The sequence below is a fragment of the Lepisma saccharinum genome, chromosome 26, assembly GCF_977018435.1.
Source record: "Lepisma saccharinum chromosome 26, izLepSacc3.1, whole genome shotgun sequence".
Classification (NCBI taxonomy): domain Eukaryota; kingdom Metazoa; phylum Arthropoda; class Insecta; order Zygentoma; family Lepismatidae; genus Lepisma; species Lepisma saccharinum.
The window spans coordinates 16349566-16374707 of record NC_139254.1 but is presented as its reverse complement, the minus strand read 5'-3'; the positions used below and the strand labels follow the sequence as shown (position 1 = coordinate 16374707).

The 25142-nt window shown below is 38.1% G+C and overlaps 1 protein-coding gene across 1 annotated transcript in view; it reads left to right on the top strand.

Moving 5' to 3' along the window:
- LOC145979394 (tyrosine-protein kinase receptor torso-like) overlaps nt 1-17136 on the top strand; it is a 610025-nt gene extending 592889 nt beyond the window's left edge. Inside the window, exons 19-22 of the mRNA XM_083112263.1 lie at nt 2829-2966; nt 5631-5798; nt 13291-13481; nt 16776-17136. Coding sequence (XP_082968389.1) covers nt 2829-2966; nt 5631-5798; nt 13291-13481; nt 16776-16870 — 592 coding nt within the window. The 3' untranslated portion in view covers nt 16871-17136. The remainder of the gene's footprint in view (nt 1-2828; nt 2967-5630; nt 5799-13290; nt 13482-16775) is intronic.
- Nucleotides 17137-25142: the final 8006 nt, after the last annotated feature.

Sequence of the window (25142 nt, the reverse complement as noted above, 5' to 3'; positions counted from 1 at the left end):
GGTTAACTGTAACAGTCACTGCTGAGTTCCCCAGCAACATGTCAATCAATTTTTTTGTTTCCTAGATGAGGCGGCTCTATCTTATAAATTGTGGATGCGACATGATGGTATCACTCGTCATACAGAATTAGTGACAATAAGAACCCATTTCCCAAATTTCCATATTTGGCGATATCAATTGGCCATCCAGATCACCGGATCTATCCCCACATGACTACTTCCTGTAGGGTTACCTAAAGGAATGGGTGTACACCACGAGACCCCAAACAATTGCTGAACTCAAAGGAAATGTCCAAAGGAAGATAGAGGCCATTGCGTCCGATTTGCTACGCAGCAGTATGGCTTCAAGAACCAAAGAATGTTCTCCTCAAGTTGGAGCCCATCTACAGGATCTTATATCCAACGATAGACATTATTGTAAACTCCTGTATCTTGGTTATATATTATATTATATATTACACATGGTGCTTAATAAATTTGCATTTCAAATGTGTGCCATCAATATGGAGCACCCTGTATATTTAAAAAGTTCATTAAACTAGAATGAGTCTTTGAATCACTACCATCTCTTTATTACTGGCATTTCTACGTTCCATTTCATTAGACAGGATACTGTTATTTTATTATGAAATATTTATCAATGTAATTAATTACTTAGCAATTCAAAGAATTTGTTTCTATAGAATAGTATACCATATGTATGTGTCCATCATGCTGCTGGATGCCCACAGAAATATTTTTCTGTTGGGAACCAGGTATTTCCCCCCTAAAACAGTGCTGGTCTATCAAAAACACTGCTCCAGTTTGAAGTTATTGTGTTGTTGCAACCACCGTACCTACCTTACTTACAATTATCAGTCACTTATACGAGGGTCACTATTTATATTTTGAGCCTAACAATGAAAAAACAGGAATTTGGCATTGAAAACTGCTTTATTGTTTTTCGAAGTATTCTCCTTTATGGTCAATACACTTTTGCATTCGTTCGAACCATTTGTCAAAGCAGTTTTTCCAATCTTCTTGAGACACCTCCATAATATGGTTTTTGAACGCATCAACGGCGAAAATCATTGTCCACGCAATTTATTCTTGACATTCGGGAACAAGAAGAAGTCATTGGGTGCCAAATCAGGACTGTACGGCGGATGACCCATCAATTCGATTTTTTGACTGTTCATAAAGTCGGTTGTTAGACGAGATGTGTGACAGCTGGCATTGTCTTGATGAAGAATGATCCGACGGCGTTTGTTTGTTTTCAGTATTTGACCGAAGACCTCTGGCAAACAAATTGTTGTGTATCATTCAGAGTTGACCGTTCTATGTTCCTCTAAAGGCACAGTTGCCACATGACGAGTTTTCCCGAAAAAACAGGCGACCATTTGTTTCGATGTGCTTCGAGCGCGAACAACTTTTGTTGGATTGGATTCATCTTGTAACACCCATACAGTCGACTGCTATTTACGTTCCGGCTCATATGCATATATCCATGATTCGTCACCTGTTACAATCTTATATACGTCTCTTGAAGCACCACGATTGTATTTATTCAGCATTTGTTTGCACCAATTGACGCGAGCGTCTTTTTGAGTTTTTGTCAAATTGTGTGGGATCCAACGAGAACATACCTTTCTCACAGCTAAATGATCATGTAATATTTTATATATGCTGGTGGAACTAATGCCTATGGTTGCCTCAATCTCACAGTATGTCACATGACGATCTTGCAATATTAGGTTTTGCACAGCATCAATGTTTTCTGGAACAACAACTGATTTTGGACAACCTTCGCGAATCTCGTCGGTGAGCGAATGGCGCTATACCAGCTATACCAGCGTTTCACAGTGGCAAAGGATGGGGCTTCATCGCCAAATGTGGAAGTAAGTTGATCGATGCACTCTTGTCTTGATAATCCACGTTGAAAATCGTAAAAAATCATCCCTCGAAAATGTTCACGAGTTAATTCCATTTTATTGTTGTCGCGCAATCTCCAAGGCAACATAAACAACACAAATGAAGCTATTGACAAAACATTTGAAGTACGTTATGGTCAATAATGCCAGACGATTCCGTGCAAACGTCAAATCGCACCTAACTTCAATCAGTGTTGCCAAGGCTCAAAATATAAATAGTGACCCTCGTAGTAATGATTGCAAATTACTGTGAGTAAAACAAAATTATACAAGCAAAATTATAATTTTAGACTGGCATCCATTTTGCAGGGGACATATATACATACCCTCCTCCTTACCCATCTTACATATAATTATGATATATGTATATTGGTATGGGATAAGTCTATAACATGACACAACAACAATCTGTACATTTTTCACTTTCTTGTATTTCATTCTTTAATATAGTTGATTTGATTTTATTTTTAATCTTTGTTTCATATTTTTACACAAACCCGTAAATAGTTATTTTTATTGTTATTCCCATTACAATATTTCAAACTATTCACTAGGCAGGATGAGGATTGGTGAAATCTAATCTTATCTCACGAAAGATCTTGACACTAAGGAATATGATAATGGTATGAAATCTACTTGCTTATAAATATCCGTTTGGCTGATTACAAGCAATTTTTATTGGCAGCTCAGATTCTATTTCAGTGCTTTTGTAGGGCCTTTGTCATTATGTCATTGCTTTGTAACCTAGAGGTACCAAGGTTGATTCTTGTTAGTGGTTTGATGCAGAACTTTGCCCACTTTAAACTGTGAATCAAGTTCTGATTAGCCTATCAGAGAGTGCAAGTGACCTTGAAATGAACATTGTGTGTATTAATATTCTGTTGGTCTGTTTTAAAATGTCCACAACTTTACTTCTAGGTGGTCATATGGTGTTTTGTTGTGGGAGATTGTAACCTTGGGAGGAACACCATATCCAGGGATTCCAGCAAATCAGGTTTTCCAACTCCTTAAATCCGGGTACAGGATGGAGAAACCTAACAACTGTAGGCAAGAACTGTAAGCATCTGTTGTTTGAATTTCCTCTTTTGATAAACAAGTAGCATTATTATTTCTAAAACTTATTTAAAGATGAACCAACACAATATACGAAGGTTGGAGCATAAGTCATGGTATTTTTTTTTTTTTAATTTTTTTTTTGCGCGAATGCAAGACCGGCACGAAAGTCCGAAATATACAAATGCAAGGGAGCACTGTATGGTATTGTGGAATGTATGAACAATGCAGATCATGTGTACCGGGTGTAGGATAGGAACGCGAGCAAAACATCCTTAAAAATAGCATTGTGCCACATGTGTTTACAAGTCTGAAAGTATCCATTAGCATTGCAAGAATAAAAGAGCCACATACTATTTTAGGACACTATTTCCCGCAGTTTCCACCAGCTCTCTGCGGCATCCTCTGGAATTTCTCCCCCGAAGAATGGCTATCTAGATACATGAATACTGAATTACCACTGTCCTCTGTACAATAACCATTCATCACACTGCTATCTAGTGGCGTGTCCACATACAAAAGGTGCCATGTTCTACGGGACATATGATCATATTCTGGTACAACCGTTTAACCTTGAGAAAAAATATAGTTGCCATGCCATGACGTATACCACAGGTCTCGTAAAAATTGAAATTCTAGGTTTGTCTTGTAAATTAATCTGGCATTTTGTATTTTCAACTTTATCAAGAGGGAGACAGAGGGAGATAGCTCTTTTATATATCTCTCTCTCTCTCCTCTCTCTCTCGGCTCCTGAAGGAAAGAGAGAGAGCTTCAGGGTGGGGGACAGAATGAGAGAGAGAGAGAGGGGGTTTCTTTCACTCTATATCAGGGGGAACTTTACATCTCAAGCAATGATTAATCAATATTTTTGGTAGAGCGATGTAATGTATAAATTGAATTTCTTGATGCACTGTTTACCGATGTACCTGTAAGTTGCTTTCATTGTGTGGCAGAGGTGCCTGAAAATGCTGACTTCTTTAACGTAACACTGCAGTAATCGCTGTAGCGAAATAACAGGTCTGTTGCCATTTAGTGGCATTGTTTATAGAATACGAATAGGGTGCAGATCTATCGGCACGAAAAACTTGTAAAATAGGAACCAAAAATGAAGTTAGGTGCTATACATGAAAGAAGGCATGAGAATAAGCAGTGAATAAGAGCTTCTCATTCCTTTTCTTAGTTGCACACTTGTTGATTTGATTTGTTGTTTGTTGTTTGTTCTCTATTGCATGTTCATTATTTTTACACTGGGTACTTGTATACCAAGTGTACTGTGGGGACAGCCACAGTAAGGAAAGAAAACAGAAATAAGCAAAAAAAATACAACAAAGGCATTTTAGGCATGATTATGATAGATAGGCACTAAATCTCAAAATAAGCATTATTAAAATGCATTATTATGCTCAGAAACATGTGAAGGGCCAGGGGGAAAAACGATGAATGTTCATTCGAGACAATTTGCCAGGAAATGAAAAACAAAGTATTTCTTTCCATAAGTACGTTAATATATGCCAAAATAATAATGCGTTTTTCAGGCACTTCTCATCCTTTCCCAATCAAGGCCGTTCTCATTCTTATAGTACAGCTTCTGAACTATCAGATGGCGTTGCGATCTCAAAATGGGCGAAAAATCGACATTCATCGTTTTTCCCCCTGGCCCTTCATGTTATATAGGTTTCCTACAAAAGAATATAGTTCTAACATTACATTACTTTCCTGCTGAAACAATTCTAAACTTTGATTTTTCTTTAAAATTATATTTCAGTTTTGGCACTAATTTTCAACCATTTGCGTTAGAGATGGTGAAAAAAGGTGTAGAACATAAAATGTAGATTGAAATGTACTGAAAACAATGTTTTATCCCCAACTTTCTATCACTTTTTTTTAGCTGAGTTATAGTTATCCCAACTGTCTGTAAAGGCTAAAAATGCCGGAAGTCATGAAAGAAAAATGGCCACCATTTTTAAACAAAGTCTAGTTTTATAAGAATAATTCCTGTTTTGAACTACCCTTGCATATGAAAACTTTAAGAAAATGGTCAACCTGAGTAAACATGAACTGTAGGTTCTGATAGATCACGTCTAGAGGCATGCATATTTCGTTTTTGACGAAAACACGAAATGTGAAATAACAAATTGTAATGTTAATTTTTTATTTTTCTGAAAGGTGTGAGGTGCATTTTCCTACCCTGTTTTGTTACGAAATGATGCAAAATGAGAAATATATTCTTAAACAATAAATTTACCATTTATATACCAACGCGACACTTTTTGAAGTCTGAAGTATCCTGTGAGTTATGCAATTCACCGAAAAATTGATTAATTCTGCTGTAAATATTTGAGAAGCAAAAATTGACCCCTTTATACAGAAATAAACTTAATATTCTGGTAATGATTTAATGTGCTATTAGAAGGGATATGTTTAGTTTGTGTAATAGGTGCAGTTTTTAAATCAAATTTGGGATTATATTCACATTTTTAAAACCAAAATGTCATTTTATATACCGCTTTTTCACTGCTATAACAGTGAAATTCCATTTCATTTACCGCTTTTGAACCCGAAATTGACTGTTTTTGTACCGAAATTTTGCTTTTTTATTTACCGAAAATATGTGCATCTAATCATGTCACTTTAACTTTTTTTCTCAATTTGAATAATTTATTCCAGGTATGAAATAATGTTGGCATGTTGGCAAGCGAGACCTGGGGATAGACCAACATTCACTCAACTTCGTGTCCGACTTGAATCGTTGCTAGAACGATGTTCGTCACAGCCCTACCTCAATCTAGACATTAACTGTGATGAAATTGCTACAATGCTTCATGAATCATCGAGGTGAGTATTCTCTCTATATTTCCTCAGGTAACGTCACCTTGTAATCGAGGGATCCTGGGTTTGATACCCGGTAGAAGCACATTGCACAGTGGTCCTGATCCCAATTTAAACTATATCCTAAGTGGACTTAAAAATATAAACCAAACAAACAAAACAATTCTCTTTATTTTATCTTAAAAATACCCTTCTCTCCTTTGTCAAAAAGATTCCAAATTATCTGACTGTACATCACTTATGTTGTGAATATTGCATAAATACTGCATGAATATTAGTTAACTAAACTGCTCGCCATTAAAAATGCAACACCCAGAAGGAGTAATCGGAATCGGATGAAATGTGCACAGTGTGTAGAGGAGAGGTGCGGAAGGAAATAATTAGGTGTTCAAGGCCGTCATGCGTCATGTGCGCCTGCCACGCCATCTGGAAAGTGGTACCTGTAGCAGGTCAGATAGGTGCAGACGAGCAGTGAAAGTGCATGGTCGTGAGTGTAGTGTGTTAAAATCGGTCAGCAATGCCACGTCGTCTAATACGGCAGCGATTCAGCAGGTTTCCCAGTTCGATTGCGGCCGAATTGTTGCATACCGTGAATGCGGATTATCCTACCGTGAGACCGGTGCCCGTGTAGGACGGAATGCATCCACAGTGATCCGTGTATGGAACCAGTGGGTCCAGGAAGGCACTGTAGAGCGACGTAGAGGTTCACAACGTCCGCGTCGGACGACGGAACGAGAGGACAGACGTCTGATACGCATGGCCCTTACAGACAGAACGGCCACGTCAACGAGGATTGCACATGAAGTACGGGATGTCCAGTGTCCCCCACGAACCGTGCTTCGTCGTTTGGCGAACCGGGGGATTTTTTCCCGGCGCCCACTATTGCGGATTCCTCTGACGCTAGAGCATAGGCGTTTGCGTCTGAGATGGTGCCAAGACAGTCATGCATGGATGGCGGAGTGGAATGCTGTAGTGTTCTCTGATGAATCCCGCTTCTGTATACAACATCATGATGGACGTACACGCGTGTGGCGGCACCGTGGCACTAGGCTTCATGACGCATGCATCATCACACAGGGCCTTCATTGGGTATCATGGTATGGGGTGCCATCGCCATAGGTGTTCGTTCGCGTCTCGTACGCATTCAAGGGACATTGAACAGCCAACGGTACATCACACAGGTTCTCACCCCTGTTGCTGTCCCATTAATCCATGCACTGCATAATGCCACTTTTCAACAGGATAACGTGCGCCCCCATGTTGCAAGGAATGTCCTCGCATTTATGGAAGCTAACCACGTGTCCCTGCTTCCTTAGCCAGCACGTTCGCCAGATATGTCGCCAATTGAACATGTCTGGTCCATGGTGGGTCGCCGGCTGGCCCAACTCAGGTTTCCGGCACGTAATGTTGAAGACCTCTAGCACCGTGTGGAAGCCGCTTGGGACGCCATACCGCAAGCAGACATCGATAGACTCATTCTGTCCATGCCTTGCCGTGTTGCAGCAGTTATTGCCGCCCGTGGAGGCTGTACACACTACTAGCTCCTTGGGGTTATGCAACCATGTTCTACATGTCACACCACCGAGCTCTAACTGTAATCATTTTCTTATCTTATTATGAACTACATATTTGCCAAGTTTCGTGTTTCTATCTTATTTGCTTCTGGGTGTTGCAATTTTAATGGCGAGCAGTGTACATACAGTAAATGAAAGCTATATGCATGAAAATATGTTTTTTTTAAAATTTATTAATAAAATAAAATGAGTTCCAATTACTCACTAGGCAAGCAAATGTCTGGCATAAAAGTTGTTTTTTTTTCTTCATCATCATTTCTAATTATTATTACACTGAAAAATGTTTGGAAGTAAAGAGGAAAAAGTCACAAATTTCAAATTTAAAAAAAAAATTATATTTATATTTTGGATTAAGTGGTAAACAATGAAAACATCAAGCTCTGACTTAAATTAACAGATTATTTACTTAATTTATTCTGCAAGAACAGTAGTTAACTGATTAGTAGTTATTTTTTTATTTACTTTTATAAACATAGCACATTTTTTTCCAAAAATTAAGTGAATGCAAATTCACTGGAGGTGGGGCTCAACTGACCCATTCAGGCTACCCTCCTCCCTCATGATTCCTGTGCTGTGTATGCCAACAGTACTAGCTTCATGTTGGTACCTTCTGGGCATTTCTGTAATCTTTTCTTAGAACCTCAAGTTGGTTGAAAATAATTAAATTATTTTAGTCAATAGAGCAATTTTTAAACATGTACAAATAAAACCTATCATAAATTACACAGGGTGGCTACTCGCTGGGAATTCTGCGTTAATTATTGGCTCCGGGAATTATGCTTGAATTTTTTTCCGAAGATGTGAAAAAAATGCAACTTTTTCCAATCCAAATCCCATTAAATTTAAACATATTTATAAATGCCATGAGGCAAGTTTTTCACGGTTTAGCTTCTATTTTTATTGAGGAAGGAAAAGAAAGCTATATGGGAAATAAAAGAGAATTCTCTATCTGACAGACGGAAGATTATTGCAACATATGTCAAAGTTGTGCAGGTAAATTTGAGTTTGAAATTATTGTACAATTAATTATTTTTTCATACCTGGTGACAATTAATGAACTATGATATGAAATAAAACCATCATAATTTCTGAACAGTTCGCGTGATGACGTCCAAACTGCGTGGCTGGCCACAGGGCATGATGGGAATTTGTATGCGTATGCGCACACAACGTGTTGATGTCGGCCATTTGCAAGTGAAAATGTCCTGGAGGAGTATTTTGGGGATTGCATTCTGGCTCTGGGGTACCCAGAGGCCACTGGAAGGGGGCTATGTTAAGGACAAGGTGTACAGAAATAACCCCAAAACCATTGCCGAGCTGAAAACTGCCATTCAGGAGGTCATCGATGTTTTGACCCTTCAGCGGGTCATGCAGAATTTTGCTGTTCGTCTGCCCCACGTCATCGCCAGAGATGGCAGACATATCGAACATGTCATAACCTAAATCCGAATGTCTGTAGTGCCATTTACATGTGCAATACAGTTTGTGTACTACGTGGTTTGTCACTAATTTCCATTTTATTTCATATAGTTCATTAATTGTCACCCTGTAGATTGGTATATTATGTAACATTTATGTGTTTGTAGATATATGTCGAGTCTCGGCTATGTAAAATGGCAAATGCAAACTCTTCTTCTTCTTCTTCTTCTCCCATATGCCCATTTAGGCATCAGGTCCTTTCAGCCACTTCTTGAAAGAAATTCTATCCTGTGTCAGTCTTTTCACTTTGTCCGGTGTCTTCCCTCTCTTCTGTGCCAGTCCATAAATGTACTGGTTCCAGTTCAACCTGGGTCGTCCCCTTCCTCTCTTTCCTTCCAGTCAGGCCTCAAATATTTGTTTCGGTTTTCTCTCTTCCTTCATCCTAATGAGATGTCCCAGTCAGCCTAATTCCCTCTTCTCAATTGTTTCAATCAGTGGTTCCTGATTCAAGCATTCTCTTCTTATTGTGTTTCGTACCATATCTCTCCTTGTCTTTCCTACTGTTTTTCTTAAGAATTTAATTTCCATAGCAGTAAGTCTGCTCTCCGATTTGTAGGGGGGGCAGACTCTGGGAGAAGCATATGATGTACCGGAGGGTTGTTGAATATATCCTAGCTTATAAGGTGTCTGGAGACCTTCCCCAGGAAATTAAAAAACAACAACTTAAAAGCACTGAGTTCTAGGCCTTTTAGATTTGAAAATGTTAAATTTCCTCGCTTAAGTAAACAAATATTAATTAGTATATTCGTTGTCAGTTTTAAAAGAAGCAAAACCGTACGATTATTGCATTTTGCATTTCATTAATTTTTTATTGATACAATACTCGTATTACTTTAAAAAAAGTTACGGTACAATAGTAAGCTTCAGAAATTTTAGAAAAATTAAATTGAAAAGTTATTTTTGATGCCTCAGCAGTAACTGTTGACTCAACACAAAGTCATTTTATGTTTTTCTTCCTTCAAACTGTACACATCAATCAAATCGTCTAAGACCCGCTATTGCGGTGCAATTACCGCACATGCCATCATGCCAAACGTCAAGATTTGCGGTATGGCTTCATGACAAAAATGTAGTAACTGAACTTAATCATGTGTTATTTTTTTGGTCTTTTTTTAAGCCCCCCTGGCCCCTCCAGAACTCCACCTATGGTCATACCATCATTGCAAGACGAGGCCCATGCAACTTTCTGACGATACCCACAGAAATCAACAAATCGAACAAGTCTAAAGCTTGAAACGATTATCTGGAGAATTGTCCGAAAGTGGCTACAAATGAACCATCCCATTTGTAATTTTAATTGGTGAAAGTGTAGGATTACTGGTTCAGTACTGGATTATTCGAATAAAAACTTGTGGAATCAGGCACAGTTGAACACCATGTATGATGATATGTTTGATAAGTTTCAAACAATAAAATCACAAAACCAGGGACTTTTTTTTTAATAATCATGGAGAGGTAAAACACAGCTAGAAAAATTAAAACGAAATAAATGTATAAAAATGCATTGAAGTAGTCAGTCAGTCCTTGCAGATGCCTCAGAGTGACATCAGCTTATAGCCTCATGATCAACATGGATATTCGATATACAAAGGCTGTTGCAGAGAAGGTGAGACTAATTCCTGTATAGGAAAACAGCGACCTCCATTGGCTAGCAAATGTACGAGGGCCACTATTTATATTTTGAGCCTTGGCAACATTGATTGAAGTTAGGCGCGATTTGACGTTTGCACGGAATCGTCTGGCATTATTGACCATAACGTACTTCAAATGTTTTGTCAATAGCTTGATTTGTGTTGTGTATGTTCCCTTGGAGATTGCAAGACAACAATAAAATGGAATTAACTTGTGAACATTTTCGTGCGATGATTTTTTACGATTTTCGACGTGGATTATCAAGACAAGAGTGCATCGATCAACTTACTTCCACATTTGGCGATGAAGCCCCATCCTTTGCCACTGTGAAACGCTGGTATAACGAATTTAATCGTGGCCGCCATTCGCTCACCGACGAGATTCGCGAAGGTCATCCAAAATCAGTTGTTGTTCAAGAAAACATTGATGCTGTGCAAAAACTAATACTGCAAGATCGTCATGTGACATACTGTGAGATTGAGGCAACCATAGGCATTAGTTCCACCAGCATATATAAAATATTACATGATCATTTAGCTGTGAGAAAGGTATGTTCTCGTTGGATCCCACACAATTTGACAAAAACTCAAAAAGATGCTCGCGTCAATTGGTGCAAACAAATGCTTAATAAATACAATCGTGGTGCTTCAAAAGACGTATATAAGATTGTAACAGGTGACGAATCATGGATATATGCATATGAGCCGGAACGTAAACAGCAGTCGACTGTATTGGTGTTTCAAGATGAACCCAATCCAACAAAAGTTGTTCGCGCTCGAAGCACATCGAAACAAACGGTCGCCTGTTTTTTCGGGGAAACTGGTCATGTGGCAACTGTGCCTTTAGAGGAACGTAGAACGGTCAACTCTGAATGGTACACAACAATTTGTTTGCCAGAGGTCTTCGGTCAAATACGGAAAACAAACAAACGCCGTCCGATCATTCTTCATCAAGACAATGCTAGCTGTGACACATCTCGTCTAACAACAGACTTTATGAACAGTCAAAAAATCGAATTGATGGGTCATCCGCCGTAGAGTCCTGATTTGGCACCCAATGACTTCTTCTTGTTCCCGAATGTCAAGAATAAATTGCGTGGACAACGATTTTCGTCGGCGGAAGACGCCGTTGATGCGTTCAAAAAACATATTATGGAGGTGTCTCAAGAAGATTGAAAAAACTGCTTTGACAAATGGTTTGAACGAATGCAAAAGTGTATTGACCATAAAGGAGAATACTTCGAAAATAATAAAGCAGTTTTCAATGCCAAATTCCTGTTTTTTCATTGTTAGGCTCAAAATATAAATAGTGACCCTCGTACTAGGGTGAAAATTTGGTTCATTAGCTGCCGATTGAGAGCAAAATGAGCGCAATAGGTCAAAAAGTCGTGACTGCGTAGCAATTAAAAGACAAGCATGTACATGGACCCCTCCAAAAATCATTAAAATGAAACAAGAAAAATACAAACCACAAAATTTTTATTCAGAATCAGCCATATCGAGTAGACGTACATCTTTTTCAAAATAGGCACCATTGACAGCTAAGCAAGCATCCATATGCTCCTGCCACTTTGTGAATGTCTTTGAAAATTCATCGTCAGGTAGCGAACTGAAGAAATCTTGCGCTGCGGTGATCACTTCTTTGTTCGTCATGAAATGACGACCACGTAAAGTGGCCTTTAAAAGTGGAAAGAGCCAAAAGTCACAGGGTGCAAGGTCCAGGCTGTATGCTGGATGTGGGAAAATTTATATTTTTCTCTTCGTCGCATAATCCTGAAAAGCCAACGCGGGATGCGGGCGTGCGTTATCGTGATGCAATATGTGGAGTTCTTCAAATGCGGCCTCTTTTTTGCTACGTGCTGGCGCAGAGTCTCAATGACTACTCAGTCTGTCTTGATCGGCATATGCCTGTTGAAACATTGCATATGTTTCCGCAGCACTTTTCCCTAAACGCCAACAAAATTTTATGGCATTTCGCTGTTCATCTTGAATACTCATCGCAAAACGCAATGTTATACACAAAAACCTGGAGAGGTAAACGAAACACGTTCCACATAAATCGACACAGCTGCTCACTAACGTGGTTTCGCAATATGTGACAACTTGCTACGGAAACAGAATGAGTCATCCTGCACGATGTGACTAGTGCCAAAACCATAGGCAGTGTTGCCAAGCCAGGAAAAAATCTGTCTCACCTTCTCTGCGACAGCCTTTGTGTTTATCATCATCTGTTTTTTAAGTATTATTTCCTAAAATTATTCATTCATTTTGATAAGAGTTATTGAACGAGCTCATCATTAAATTTTATTAGTAACCAGTTTTCAGTATATTACGAAATAATCTTTATTAAATTGCTTACTTACGATTAGCGAGTAGTTCAATGTTGATTAGAGCATCATTTTGGGGTAACTACTTTCCCCTTCTTCAGGCATTGGAATCATGTCGCATCACTTATTATAAAAAAAACACAAGGATTGGCTAAAAGGTGCTTGTGGTTTAAAAAATGTGATTTGTGAATGTAGTCTAAGCCTTAATAAAATTTCCATATTATGTATCCCTCCAATAAGCAGCCCCAGAGGTGCAATATATAAAGTCTACTCCCAAACTGTTAAAACGTCTTAACTGTTAAAACTCCCAAACTGATCGTAAGCAATTTTAGTGTTTTTAGAAAAAAAAGTTGTTTTTTTTTTGTTTTTTTTTTTTTTTTTTTTTTTTTTTTTTAATAAAGACATTATTTCGTTTATCTCAAGTGAGTAATACGCACTCGTGCTATTATGTGTTCAGTATATTACACCTAACTACATAATTTTACAGGGAAAGTCAGCACAGTAGTGAAGAGGAATCTGATCCACTGACGGCAAAAACCCATCTTTCGGAGAAAAGGGACTCCGTACCATACCTTCAACCTCTGGAAACAAAATCATCAGACGACTCTTTCCACATCCACCACAATAAACTCAAGGAGTTCGAAATGTCACAGGATATTGCAAAACTCATGAAAGCTGGTAAGACAAACACAAAAGTTTTCTTTATTTCCTTTAAACCATATTTATGATACAACCAAATTACAAAGGAGTAAATGCAGAGAAACTAGTACTCACTTTATCTGCACAACTGTTTTTTTTCCTTTGTTCTATCAATTTCAGTGGCCACCGCCACCTTTCTTGTAAACCAAACCACACGACGATTCATGTGAATGCTCTGGTAAGCCAATGTACACAATTTGGAATATCATAGAAGTTTTCAAAAGGAGAGGAATTTTTGAGAATGACTTTGCTAGCATCGGCCAAACGTACAGTTCACTTGACAATAAATTCCTAGTCACAAATTATTCCACTAGCCAAAATGCTATTAAATATGGATATCCCACTTCTGACCCATGTGTATAGATCAGAAGTATTCCATAGCCCAGTCAACAAGAGCATTAACAGCAATAATAACATTCATAAATACACTAGAACTGTACTGATCACAACTCCACCTGGCGGCTGACCTTGAAGGCTATTTCTGGCCCTTTCTCTCATCCAATCATCTTCGGGGGGTGTGGCTCGATGGGTGTCAACAAACTCAGTTGCGAAGTAAAAGCTGAAGGGATCACATCGCTCTCCCGAAGCAACATTGCCAAGCGTACTTCTGTTTTTGCCAGTTTTCTATTTGCATGTTTGTGTGTGAAACTCCCTCATGTAGTAGCACATGTGCAGTTGTATCATTAACAGCCTGCTGATTTCTGGTGGTGCCCGAGAAAACCTCTCACAGTTTACAGTACATTTGGCAACATGTGGTAGACCGAAAGCTCATTTGTTTCGTCCCACGAACAATGTTCGGTACTTTGTGACTCGAGAATGCCCAATTTCAGTCGAAGAAAACTCCACTGATCGCTGATTCGCTGTTTCCCAGCTGCCAGTTGGAGTTGCGTTCAGTATAGTGTTCCCCAACTTTTGAGCCCACCCTGTCATTCACATGTCATATTTTCTGTGTGGTGCCCCTAGCATTAAAAAAAAATACCCAATACCATTTTTTAATATTTTTTTTAATCATTTACGTTACTAGCTTGTTTTCATTTTTAAAATACATAATAGGAATAAAATTACAGAACTGTATAAGAAAATAATTGATATAAGAAAACTGAATTCTACCATTGTACTCTTATTAAAAATAAACTTAATCCACGTTGAAAATTTTACATCTCCTGTGTTAGTTTTCATGTAGGAATCAATTAATGTTTAAGCAATGTTTTTCATTTTATTGCAAGAGCCCTACCATTATTTTCTTTTCAGTAAGGAATTTGCCCCTCCCCCCTATTGTGTGAGGGGCTCAATTAGCAATTGAGCAAACATACCTAGGTATAATTTCCAAATAAATAAATTGTTATAACATAACAGTCTGCATGTTCAAAGCAAGGTGGCAAATGCATTATGTTTGAAATTATTCATTCATCAATTTCATCAACATCTGTTGCATGTGTCTCTCGCGATTATTGAAATTGCATGACACTCGAAACACGATGGAGGCATTTTAGAATGAACAGTCTTTAGATTTCAGTACACATTTATTGGAAATTCTTTGTCTTGGTCAGTTTGTAAATATTGTAAATACTTCTTACATCATCACAAGTATCATTATAATTTTGTATTTTCCTCAGGTAAGACTCCCCCCTTTCCAAGTTGTCAATTTCAAGTCGTCTCTCTTAACAATGGATGCTAGTGGCAGTTCTGCCACGTGTCCCTGGAAGTTATGTCAGAGCGATAGATATCTGTGTTGGGTTGCGTACATACATGTTAGATTTTCAGCACTGATAGTGCAGAAATTAGGTGCATTCGAGGTAATGTTTACAAGGAAAAGTTACTTTTTATTATATCTACCAGCACCAAACCATTGAAGTTGTTTTAAGAACAACCTGTGTATATATAACAGTTGGGCTGAAAAGTTCATAGGCTGACTCATAGATGGCGTTACTAGAATTAAATCCATGTGATTTTTACTTAGTACTAACCTTCAAAAGATACGTGTATAAATTTCACAGCTGCCGGATAATTAGTTCGTGAGATATAGCATTGTGAGTGAAGCAGCTTTTGTTATTGTGAAAAAATGGATAAAAAATAATTTTGTGTGTTAATAAAGCATTGCTTTTTGGCGAAAAAAAATACTGTTGAAGCCAAGGCTTGGCTTGATAAACATTATTCGGACTCTGCACCAGGAAAATCAACCGTTGAGAAGTGGTTTGCTAAATTTAAACGAGGCGAAATGAGCATCGAAGACGATGCACGCAGTGGACGCCCCAAAGAGGCTGTTACCGACGAAAACATCAAAAAAGTCCACAAAATAATTTTAAATGATCGTAAAGTGAAGTTGATCGAGATAGCTGAGACTTTAAAAATATCAAAGGAACATGTTGGACATATTGTGCATGAATATTTGAACATGTGAAAGCTGTGTGCAAAATGGGTGCCGCGCGTGCTCACAATCGATCAAAAGCAACAACGTTTTGATGATTCGGAGCAATGTTTAGCGATATTCAACCGTAATAAACACGAATTTTTCCGTCGATATATTACAATGGATGAAACATGGCTCCATAACTACACTCCAGAGTCCAATCGACAGTCAGCCGAGTGGACTGCACGTGATGAACCAAATCCAAAGCGTGGAAAGACGCAACAGTCGGCTGGCAAGGTTATGGCATCAGTATTCTGGGATGCGCATGGAATTATATTCATCGATTACCTCAAAAAGGGCCAGACCATCAACAGCGATTATTACATAGCGTTGTTGGAGCGTTTAAAGGATGAAATCACGAAAAAACGGCCCCATTTGAAGAAGAAAAAAGTGCTGTTTCATCAAGACAATGCACCGTGTCACAAATCAATGAAAACGATGGCAAAATTATATGAATTAGACTACGAATTGCTTCCCCATCCACCATATTCTCCAGATCTGGCCCCCAGTGACTTTTTCCTGTTTGCAGACCTTAAAAGAATGCTCGCTGGAAAGAAATTTAGCACTGATGAAGAGGTAATCGCCGAAACTGAGGCCTATTTTGAGGCTAAAGAGAAATCGTACTATAAAAATGGCATCGAAAAATTGTATGACCGCTATAATCGTTGTATCGCCCTCAAAGGCAACTATATTGAATAATAAAATCGAATTTTGTCAAAAAAATATTTTTTACTATGTTAGCTTACGAACTTTTCAGCCCAACTGTTATATCTGGGCCTGCCTACAACCAACAGCGTGTTGAATAGAGTAGTCGAAATGAGCCAAATTATATTTTAAATGTAACTTTCTTTTCTCTTCTCTAGGATATGGTATTTCACTTAACAAAATGACTCGTCCAGAACCACCCTTGAATGCTCAATATATTGAATTGACAACAGGACCCTATCCACATTATTGACCCAGCTCAATGTTTGTTATTTGTCACAGAAGAGCAATGTTGTGGTTTGTGGATTTCAATTGAAAAGAAAAGTACAAAGATCTTTTCACAAGGGACCAACATTACAAGATTTTTTTTCTTGGTTTAACATCAGGAAACAAGGTATGCACAAATATCTGCATGTGTGGCATTTGAGGGTTTGCCAGGAAACCAGGAAAGTCCATTAATTTTTGTAATTTTAGAATAATTGTGTTAATTTTTTATTTTCAATATATTTTTTTCAAACTTGAGTAAACATAAAAAAGTTATTTTCTTCTTCACACACACACACACAAATTTCTAAGACACATTTTTATCAACAAGGATTATGTGAACAGTATGGGCTGTATTTTAATGTAAATTGGCTCCTTGCACTCGGTTTTCGAAGTGAGTGGGGATGTGAGGGGATGAAAAACTTTCACAAAGCATCCACACAGCTGTCTCACCCCCCCCCCCCCCCAGTTAAACCCAAGGCTCACTTAAACCAGTTAAACCCCCCAAGCTAACATTTCCAACTTCAAACTCTGAGATTTCGGAAGTGGGTTGCTCAGAGTTCAACTCACTCACAGAGATGAGAGCATGTCAGTAAAGAGAGTAAATTTAACACACGTTACAAATATTCGTTGTCTTCCCTTGGTGACTCGACAGACGTAAAACCAACAGGTAGGTCGGGGGCCAAGACTGTGGACCACATGCAAGCAAAATTACAGAACTGACTTGTGTCGAGTCACCAAGGGAGGACGTATTAAAAATTCTGAGCAGCCTCCAAAATCCCAGAGGGAATTATGAAACATCCTGTATATTAGGTTCATACTACACTTGTGTTAAGAGGTCAATTTTTATATGAAACCTACATAGCTTTCTAATCTTGTTCACCACAACTGAAGGTATAATTTTTAATTTCATAAAACAAAAGTATTTAATTAATACAGTAAAACCTCGTTAATCCTGACTAATGGGGGGGATAAGTTGACCGGTTTAACAAAAGTCTGGATTAACTTATTTAACCTAAAAGAACAGTAGAAAGTGCATTAAAACTCCTTTTTATAGTAACAAAACACTTTTATTATGGTGTATTTAAAGGGCATAGGCCTAAATAGTAAAATGTAAAGCAATACTGTGCAACAATGTAGAACATACGACGAATGTGATTGTTGACTTCCAGACACATTTAAAACCTTGTATTCTGCTTTTTGGGGGGGGGGGGCCTTTTGCCTGTCAAGATTAACGAGGTTTTACTGTATATTTATTAATAATGCTGCTTTAACTTGGTTTATCATTCAATTTTGATTTTTTTTTTTACAAACAAAAATAAATACATACTGAAGCACAGAGGAAACAAAACTGTTGTATTAGCATATGAAAATTATTTTTTTGCAGAAACCAATAGAATATTAATTCCAAAATATATCAGTATGAATGGGGCATCCTTAGTTTAGAACCTGAAGATAATATTCCCCTCTGCCATCAATGCATTCATAAAAATTACTAAACAGTTTAAAATATTTACAAATACATATCGATTGGCAAAGTTAATACTGGCTTGCCAATATGTCATTACAAATTGGTCACTACCTTAATATTTTTTGTGTTATTCGTGATTTAATAATATAATAATAATAATGAGTAGCGAAATAGTTTGCAATCTTGCCTGAAGTGCCTTAAGCACAACTTTTTAATTGTTACAATTTTCAAGCATAAGTATTGGTCAGAATCTCTGCATCACTTCGAAGTGTTATCAAATCAGCCCTTACAGTAATCTTCACAGAACATAACAAGATATCATTGTGATATCATTGTCAATAGGTCCGAAAATTGTACTAATAATCACATTTTGACCAATGTGTGAATTTGTGTGTGTGAATTGCTTCAAGAGACTAGAAAAAGATCAAATTACTTGTTTAGTGGAATTTATTTTGTAAACGTGAATAATTTTAGGTTTTCTGGCAAACCTGGCTAAAGAGATGAACTCTACCTCCACATCTAAAAAGTATCACCTTTAGTAGATTCAAAGGAACCAAAGACTTAAGTACAATAATTGATCAGAAGCATAGTTTTAAGTTTTTAAACTATTTTTTTGCCATGTTAATGTTGTGAAGTACAAAAGCAGATTAAAACTAAAATAAACTTTTTTTTAATGTCTGCCAATGTTGTAAGTGCCTATATGTTAAGAGTGGTGATATTTTGAATATTTTTATAAACCAATGTCTAGATTTAAAACAATAGTATAAGGTTAAATTAGAAAATTACAAAGTATTTTTGAAACCTTTTGCTATTTGAACAAGATCTGACTAAAAGAACTCTCCATTTTTGTTTCTTTAATATTATACTATTAAATTTAGAGAAATGTATAAGCCAAAATATATACATAATTGTAGTACTCGTGTGTCAGAATCGTTACATTTTTTTGTTACAAAATTTGTGTCTATCTGAAGGATGCATTCAGTATGGTGTGTATATATAAACAGCATTTATTATATTTGTTCTTATGGAGTACGAATTTTCAAGAACTTAAGTCCTTGATCGTGTATGTGTGTGTGTGAATGCGAACTGCAGTTTTGCCCCCATGTCGTCTCTTGCTGGCAATAAGATTCATGTACTCTTGCGCTAAGGCAGAACATAATTAACAGTAATTTTAATTTGTGGAACTTGCGATTTGTTTTTCCGTATACTTTTTACATTTCTGTTAATTCACAGATAGCCTGGTAATTTGCATGTAAACATGTTCTGAACTTTGTTCATTACCAGTGTCCACTTTATGAACTTTGATTTGTTTGCATGTATAAACAGCGTTCTTCTATGGTATACTGTAATATACACTCCTCACAAAAATTTGTAATATTGTTTGATTTGATTTATTTTACTTTGCCTTTTGTGCCACTTTTGGCGAAGATGAGGATGAGTGATGATATGATGAAATTGATGAATGGACACTCACAAACATCCATGCCCAGGCCAGGATTCGAACCTGGGGCCTTGGCGTTGTAGCGCAATGTGCTAACCACTCCGTCACGGTGGAATATTGTTGTTAGGCATTAGGTAATAGGCAAGATCTTGAAATTCAACAACACACAGTATCTGCCTCGTGCTTTCGCCGACATATGCCACCGTGGCTATCACCTAATCACCATCGCCTTGTAATCAAGGGGTCCCGGGTTCGATTCCTGGTGGTGGAGGCACATAGTGGTTCGGGTCCCACTTTAAACGGCAGGTTCAGTCCCGATTAGCTTTACTGTGCATCAAGTAGACTTAATACACGAATCAATCAAAACCTATCACCTAATATAACAACATTCGAAACTTTTGTGCTTAATAAAACAATATTCCAAACTTTTTGTGAGAAGTGTATTATCGACATTTCAAAATCAAGAACAGAAATGAGGGGAATTTAAGCATGGAATGGATTAAAGAAACAAATGAAGAGAGAAATATGTTTCCCACCTCCTATATTACACAAAATCTGTATATAAATGTATGAAAAATGAAATCAGGCAGAAAGAAAATAGAAATGAAATTAAAGGTAACAATGCAAATATAATTTAACAAACACATTTTGTGAGCTAACAGTTAGGACGTTTGACTACCATACGAGAGACCTGGGTTCGATCTCTGGCAAGGGAGAACTGGGGTTTTGTCCCACCTGTTCAAGCATCTCTGGCACCCACCCAGCATCATATAAAGTGGAGGCAGTCAGGGGTGTGGTGTCGATCACATTACCCCCACCTTGGGCCGTGATCATGAAAGTGTGGGGCCCTTACTCCACACCCCCTATATGCCTTCATGGCGTGGTGCAAACCCCAGGGGAGCTATCTCTTCAAACTGACTGTTAAACACTTATATACTGTATGTAATAATAATATGTGGTTCAGGGCCTACCTACCGACTGCCAGCCTCAACAGAGGCGAGAGCTCATCCAACCAGTTACAGGGTGACAAACACCCAGTCATGTTGTACATTTTCCATAACTGGGTTACACTACCCATTCGTAGCTTTCCAGTTTCCTCACGGTCGTGGGTGTCCACCAGTTCCATACACAGCCCGAAATCTTGGGAGAAAAGTTATGCTTTCCCGAGGAAACTCAAACCTGCACACATTCCATAGCCCGAGCCTAAACCCTGGTACCTTAGACTGTATATGTAGATCTTGAAAAAGATGTAGGGCCTCCCCGATGGCACAGTGGAAGCATTATCGCCTTGTAATCAAGGGGTCTCGGGTTTGATGTGGAGGCACATGGCACAGATCCCACTTTAAACTGTAGGTCCAATCCCAATTAGCCTTACTGTGCATGAAGTGGACTTAAAACACCAACTCAATCAATTGAAAAAGATGTAATTTGAAACATCGAGAATATATTAAGTACAGCACAGAAGAAATGTTGCGTATATAAACAAATCGAAGTTCATAGCATAAACACTGTGGTAACAAGAACATGTCAAAGAACTTAAATACATTCTATTGAGGTTTTGTATCTCATATAAGTTGAACTCCTATCTCTTTTGCCCAAAAAAAGGTAACCAAACACACAAGGAACGGTTCTACATTTCGGTTTCCTTTTTTGGGGGCCACCCTGTATATGGTAGATTGACTAATGCACAACATGGCCACAAACACAAACTGCATTTACCCACCTTTATATTTAAACGCATGAAAAGAAAACTTAAAAATAACATGTTGTGAATTTGATTTTGTCATGTGCCAGTTTGTGATCAAAAAATATTTAATTTATGTATGAAGTTGTTTTTGCATTATATTCTTCCTATGGTTACCACAGAAAAGTTTCACCTATATTATTTTTTCTTTTTGTAGAAAGTGTGCGTGTTTATATTACCTTGAAATAAATATAGCTTGACTCCCACGGAGCTAGAATTCCTGCTATAAAGAGCTTCTTGAGAGCTAAACCAGGTACCAAATTGTTACTTGTCCTCTAGTTTTGGATTTACACGGTACTTGTCACAGCACATTTATTTTGTTTCTTTATGTAGCACATTTACTATAGATTCAATACATCTGATATTTTAAATTACAAGTTATATGATGATTGTCTTTTACATTATAAATTATGTTCATAGCTTTTGAAGTAAATCAGAGAATAAGTATATTATAACCAGAAAGGAGTCAATGTAAAGTACAAGGTGCATTCAAAAAATAACCGGAAAATTAGTATTAAAAAAATACGACCGTGATTGTTAGTTTGTTATTTTGTGAAGGCATCTGTAAGCTATTCATAGCTGGGGCTAGCACGCGTGCCTCGCGCACGGGACGCTGGGAAACACAAGATGGCAGCACCCTTACAGGAGTGCTCCAAGCTGAGCAGCGAAATTTCGTTAGATTTTTGTTGAATGAAGATAGACATGACAGTTCAGTACGGTGACAACTGCACGAGTCAATCACAAGTGTAAGAGTGGGCTGAGAAGTTCGAACAGGGCATAACCAGTGTTGAAGATTCTCCGCGTCCAGGTCGCTCTGTCACTTCTGTCACGGAAAGCAACATTGCTCAAGTGGAGGACTTGATACGGGAGATGATTTGCCTCTCTTTCCCTGCTGGTACAATGCACAGAGGTCATAATGTAAACACTACCACCTACTCCAACCTTTTGGCTGAAAAACTGAAACCAGTCATTCTGCAGAGACGATGTGGTCTGGTGTCCACTGGTGTGCTTTTGCTCCATGACAATGCGAGAACACACACTGCCAATATCACATTGTCCAGGACCTAAAGTTTGAGTGCTTACCCCACCCTCCATATTCACCCGATCTGGCACCTTTCAATTTCCACACTTTTGGCCCACTGAAAGATGGACTAAGTGGATCGAGGTTCCAGAATGACGAGAAAGTCCAGTCGGCAGTGTACGAGTGGTTATGCACGCCTCCAAAAGATTTTTTTACCTGTGGAATCAGTGCACTGAACTAGGGGGGACTATGTTGAAACATAGTACTGTAGTTTCTTTTGGTGCTCGTAATAAATATTTGTTACAACATATTTCCGGGTCTATATTGAATGAGCCTTGTAAATGAGATTTTTCCAACTTTATTCATCTAGTTTGTATTACCACTGTTGCCATAATTACTGTCTACAATATTGCAGTGCTACATAACCTAGTTTGTCCCTGAATTGGTTATCTGTAGTGTTCCACCCTGTGCAACTTGGGATCGAACCCTTGAACTACAAATGCTCACTTGGCTGCAATGGCCCTAAAGGGCCAGATGTGAGGTACTAAACTAATATGCAATTAAATGGCATGATTGATGTTTAAAACTCAACACTTCTGACCGAGAATGGCAGCATTATGGATTAGAGATGACTTACCCCCCATTCGATACGAGTAGCTCTGTCTTAGCATTGTTACCTCCTCGATGAGCCGCCATCAAAAGATCCCCCTGCTCCTAGATTCCTATGTTTTGTAACTCTCACTGCTACCTTGGCTTGCCTAGCTCAAGAAGAGCCACTCAGGTTCCTGTATTAAAAAACCACTTTCCGCAACAAAATCTAGGCAGGGTCTGACATGTTTAGACAAGATTCTACCCTTACCAACGGGATATGCTACGTATTCATTGAGATAACATTTGTGCTGTATATAGGGGCATGCACATTGCATTTTTCACAAACACAAAATATAAAATAACACATTGTAATGTTCATTTTTGGGTTGTTTTTTTTTAAAAAAAAAAGATAAGGGGTGCATTTTCCTACCATGTTTTGTCACAAAATGATGGGAAATGAACTGCAAAATAAACACTTAAGCTCGAATCTGAAGTTTATATACAGATGCAACACTGTAAGTTGTGTAAATCATGGAAAAATTATGGACTCCTTTTCACAGGAATAAACACGATACTCCTAGAACTACATAAATAAGCAATTAGAAGGGAAATGTTCATTTTGTGTAACATTACAACAAATTTAGGGCTATATTCACCACTTTAACACCATACCGCTTTTGTTGTCAAAATGTGCAGTCTTTGTACTGAAATTTTCCTCTTTTATTCACCTTAAATATATGGCTCTATATATGCATACCCTTGTATGTATACAGGGTGATTCAGAATTCCTATTACAGACTTCTAGGGGTTGTAGTGGGGACTTAGTAGATCCAAGTTTTGATAAGGAATCCATGTCGGGAAACATACAGTTTTGGTACTACACAGGTGACAAGATCACATAATTTCACATCTCCATCATCATCTAATCGGGCAAAAATGGTATGTGATGGAGTGACACGATGCGGAAAACGCTCTGCATACAGACGTTGCGCAGCTCTACCATTACGTCCAGCTTCGCTGTAAATTAACAACATGTCTGTGTTCTCGGTAAACGTGTATTCAACCATACTGTACTGCCTTCCGCAACGACTCAATAGCAACTGACGTGAAGGTCGAAGCACATTGGATTGTAAACAGAGGATGTTGGAAGCAGTACACATGACATCAGGTGATTATGTGTTGCCTACCGTGAAGCGGGAGATGCGAAATTATGTGATCTTGTCATCTGTGTAGTATCAAAACGGTACGTTTCCGGACATGGGTTCCTCATAAACTTGTTCAAATCCCCTCTACAACCCCTAGAAGTGTGTAATAGGAATTCTGAATCATCCTGTATATATAGTAGTATATATAGGCGTAAATTGGCAGGGGCAATGGAATCACTTACCCCCCTAAATTTTCAGATTTATGAAAATTTACAAGTTAATGGTAGTTTTGTTAACCTCCTTGAACCTGAGGAGCAAAGCAACAAGTACGTTTTATCATTTTTGCAAGCAAATGTAAGTTATTGAAGACATTTTGATTCTCCCTCCCGTCCAATGTTAAGCTCCAAGTATCATTTAACCTGGCTGGTAACCCAAGAACTGAATCACGACATCAGGAAAGCTACAATTCCTAAAATAGTGCATGTTCTAGTTGCCAAACCCAGGTTCCCAGCAAGTCGTAAGGCAAAAATGTCTAGCCTGGTGCGTAGTCCAGCAGTGAGAAGACAATTCTAGTAAGAAATCTAGCTCTGTGGGATACTGACTTAAGTTTCTGAATACACAAGAAAGAGTACAGCTGAAATATCTACCGAATTCCATTTCTATAGTACATCTCATTGATGAATTTGGAAATGTATCTTTTACAAGGTTATTAAAACAAGAAAATTTGCACATTTATCATTCTGAAAACTGACGTGCATCCTACGCTGCATTTATAAATGATTGTATGTTATGAGTAAAGTTCCTGTTTCTAGTCCTTGTAATAGTCATTTATTTGTTTCAAACAACGC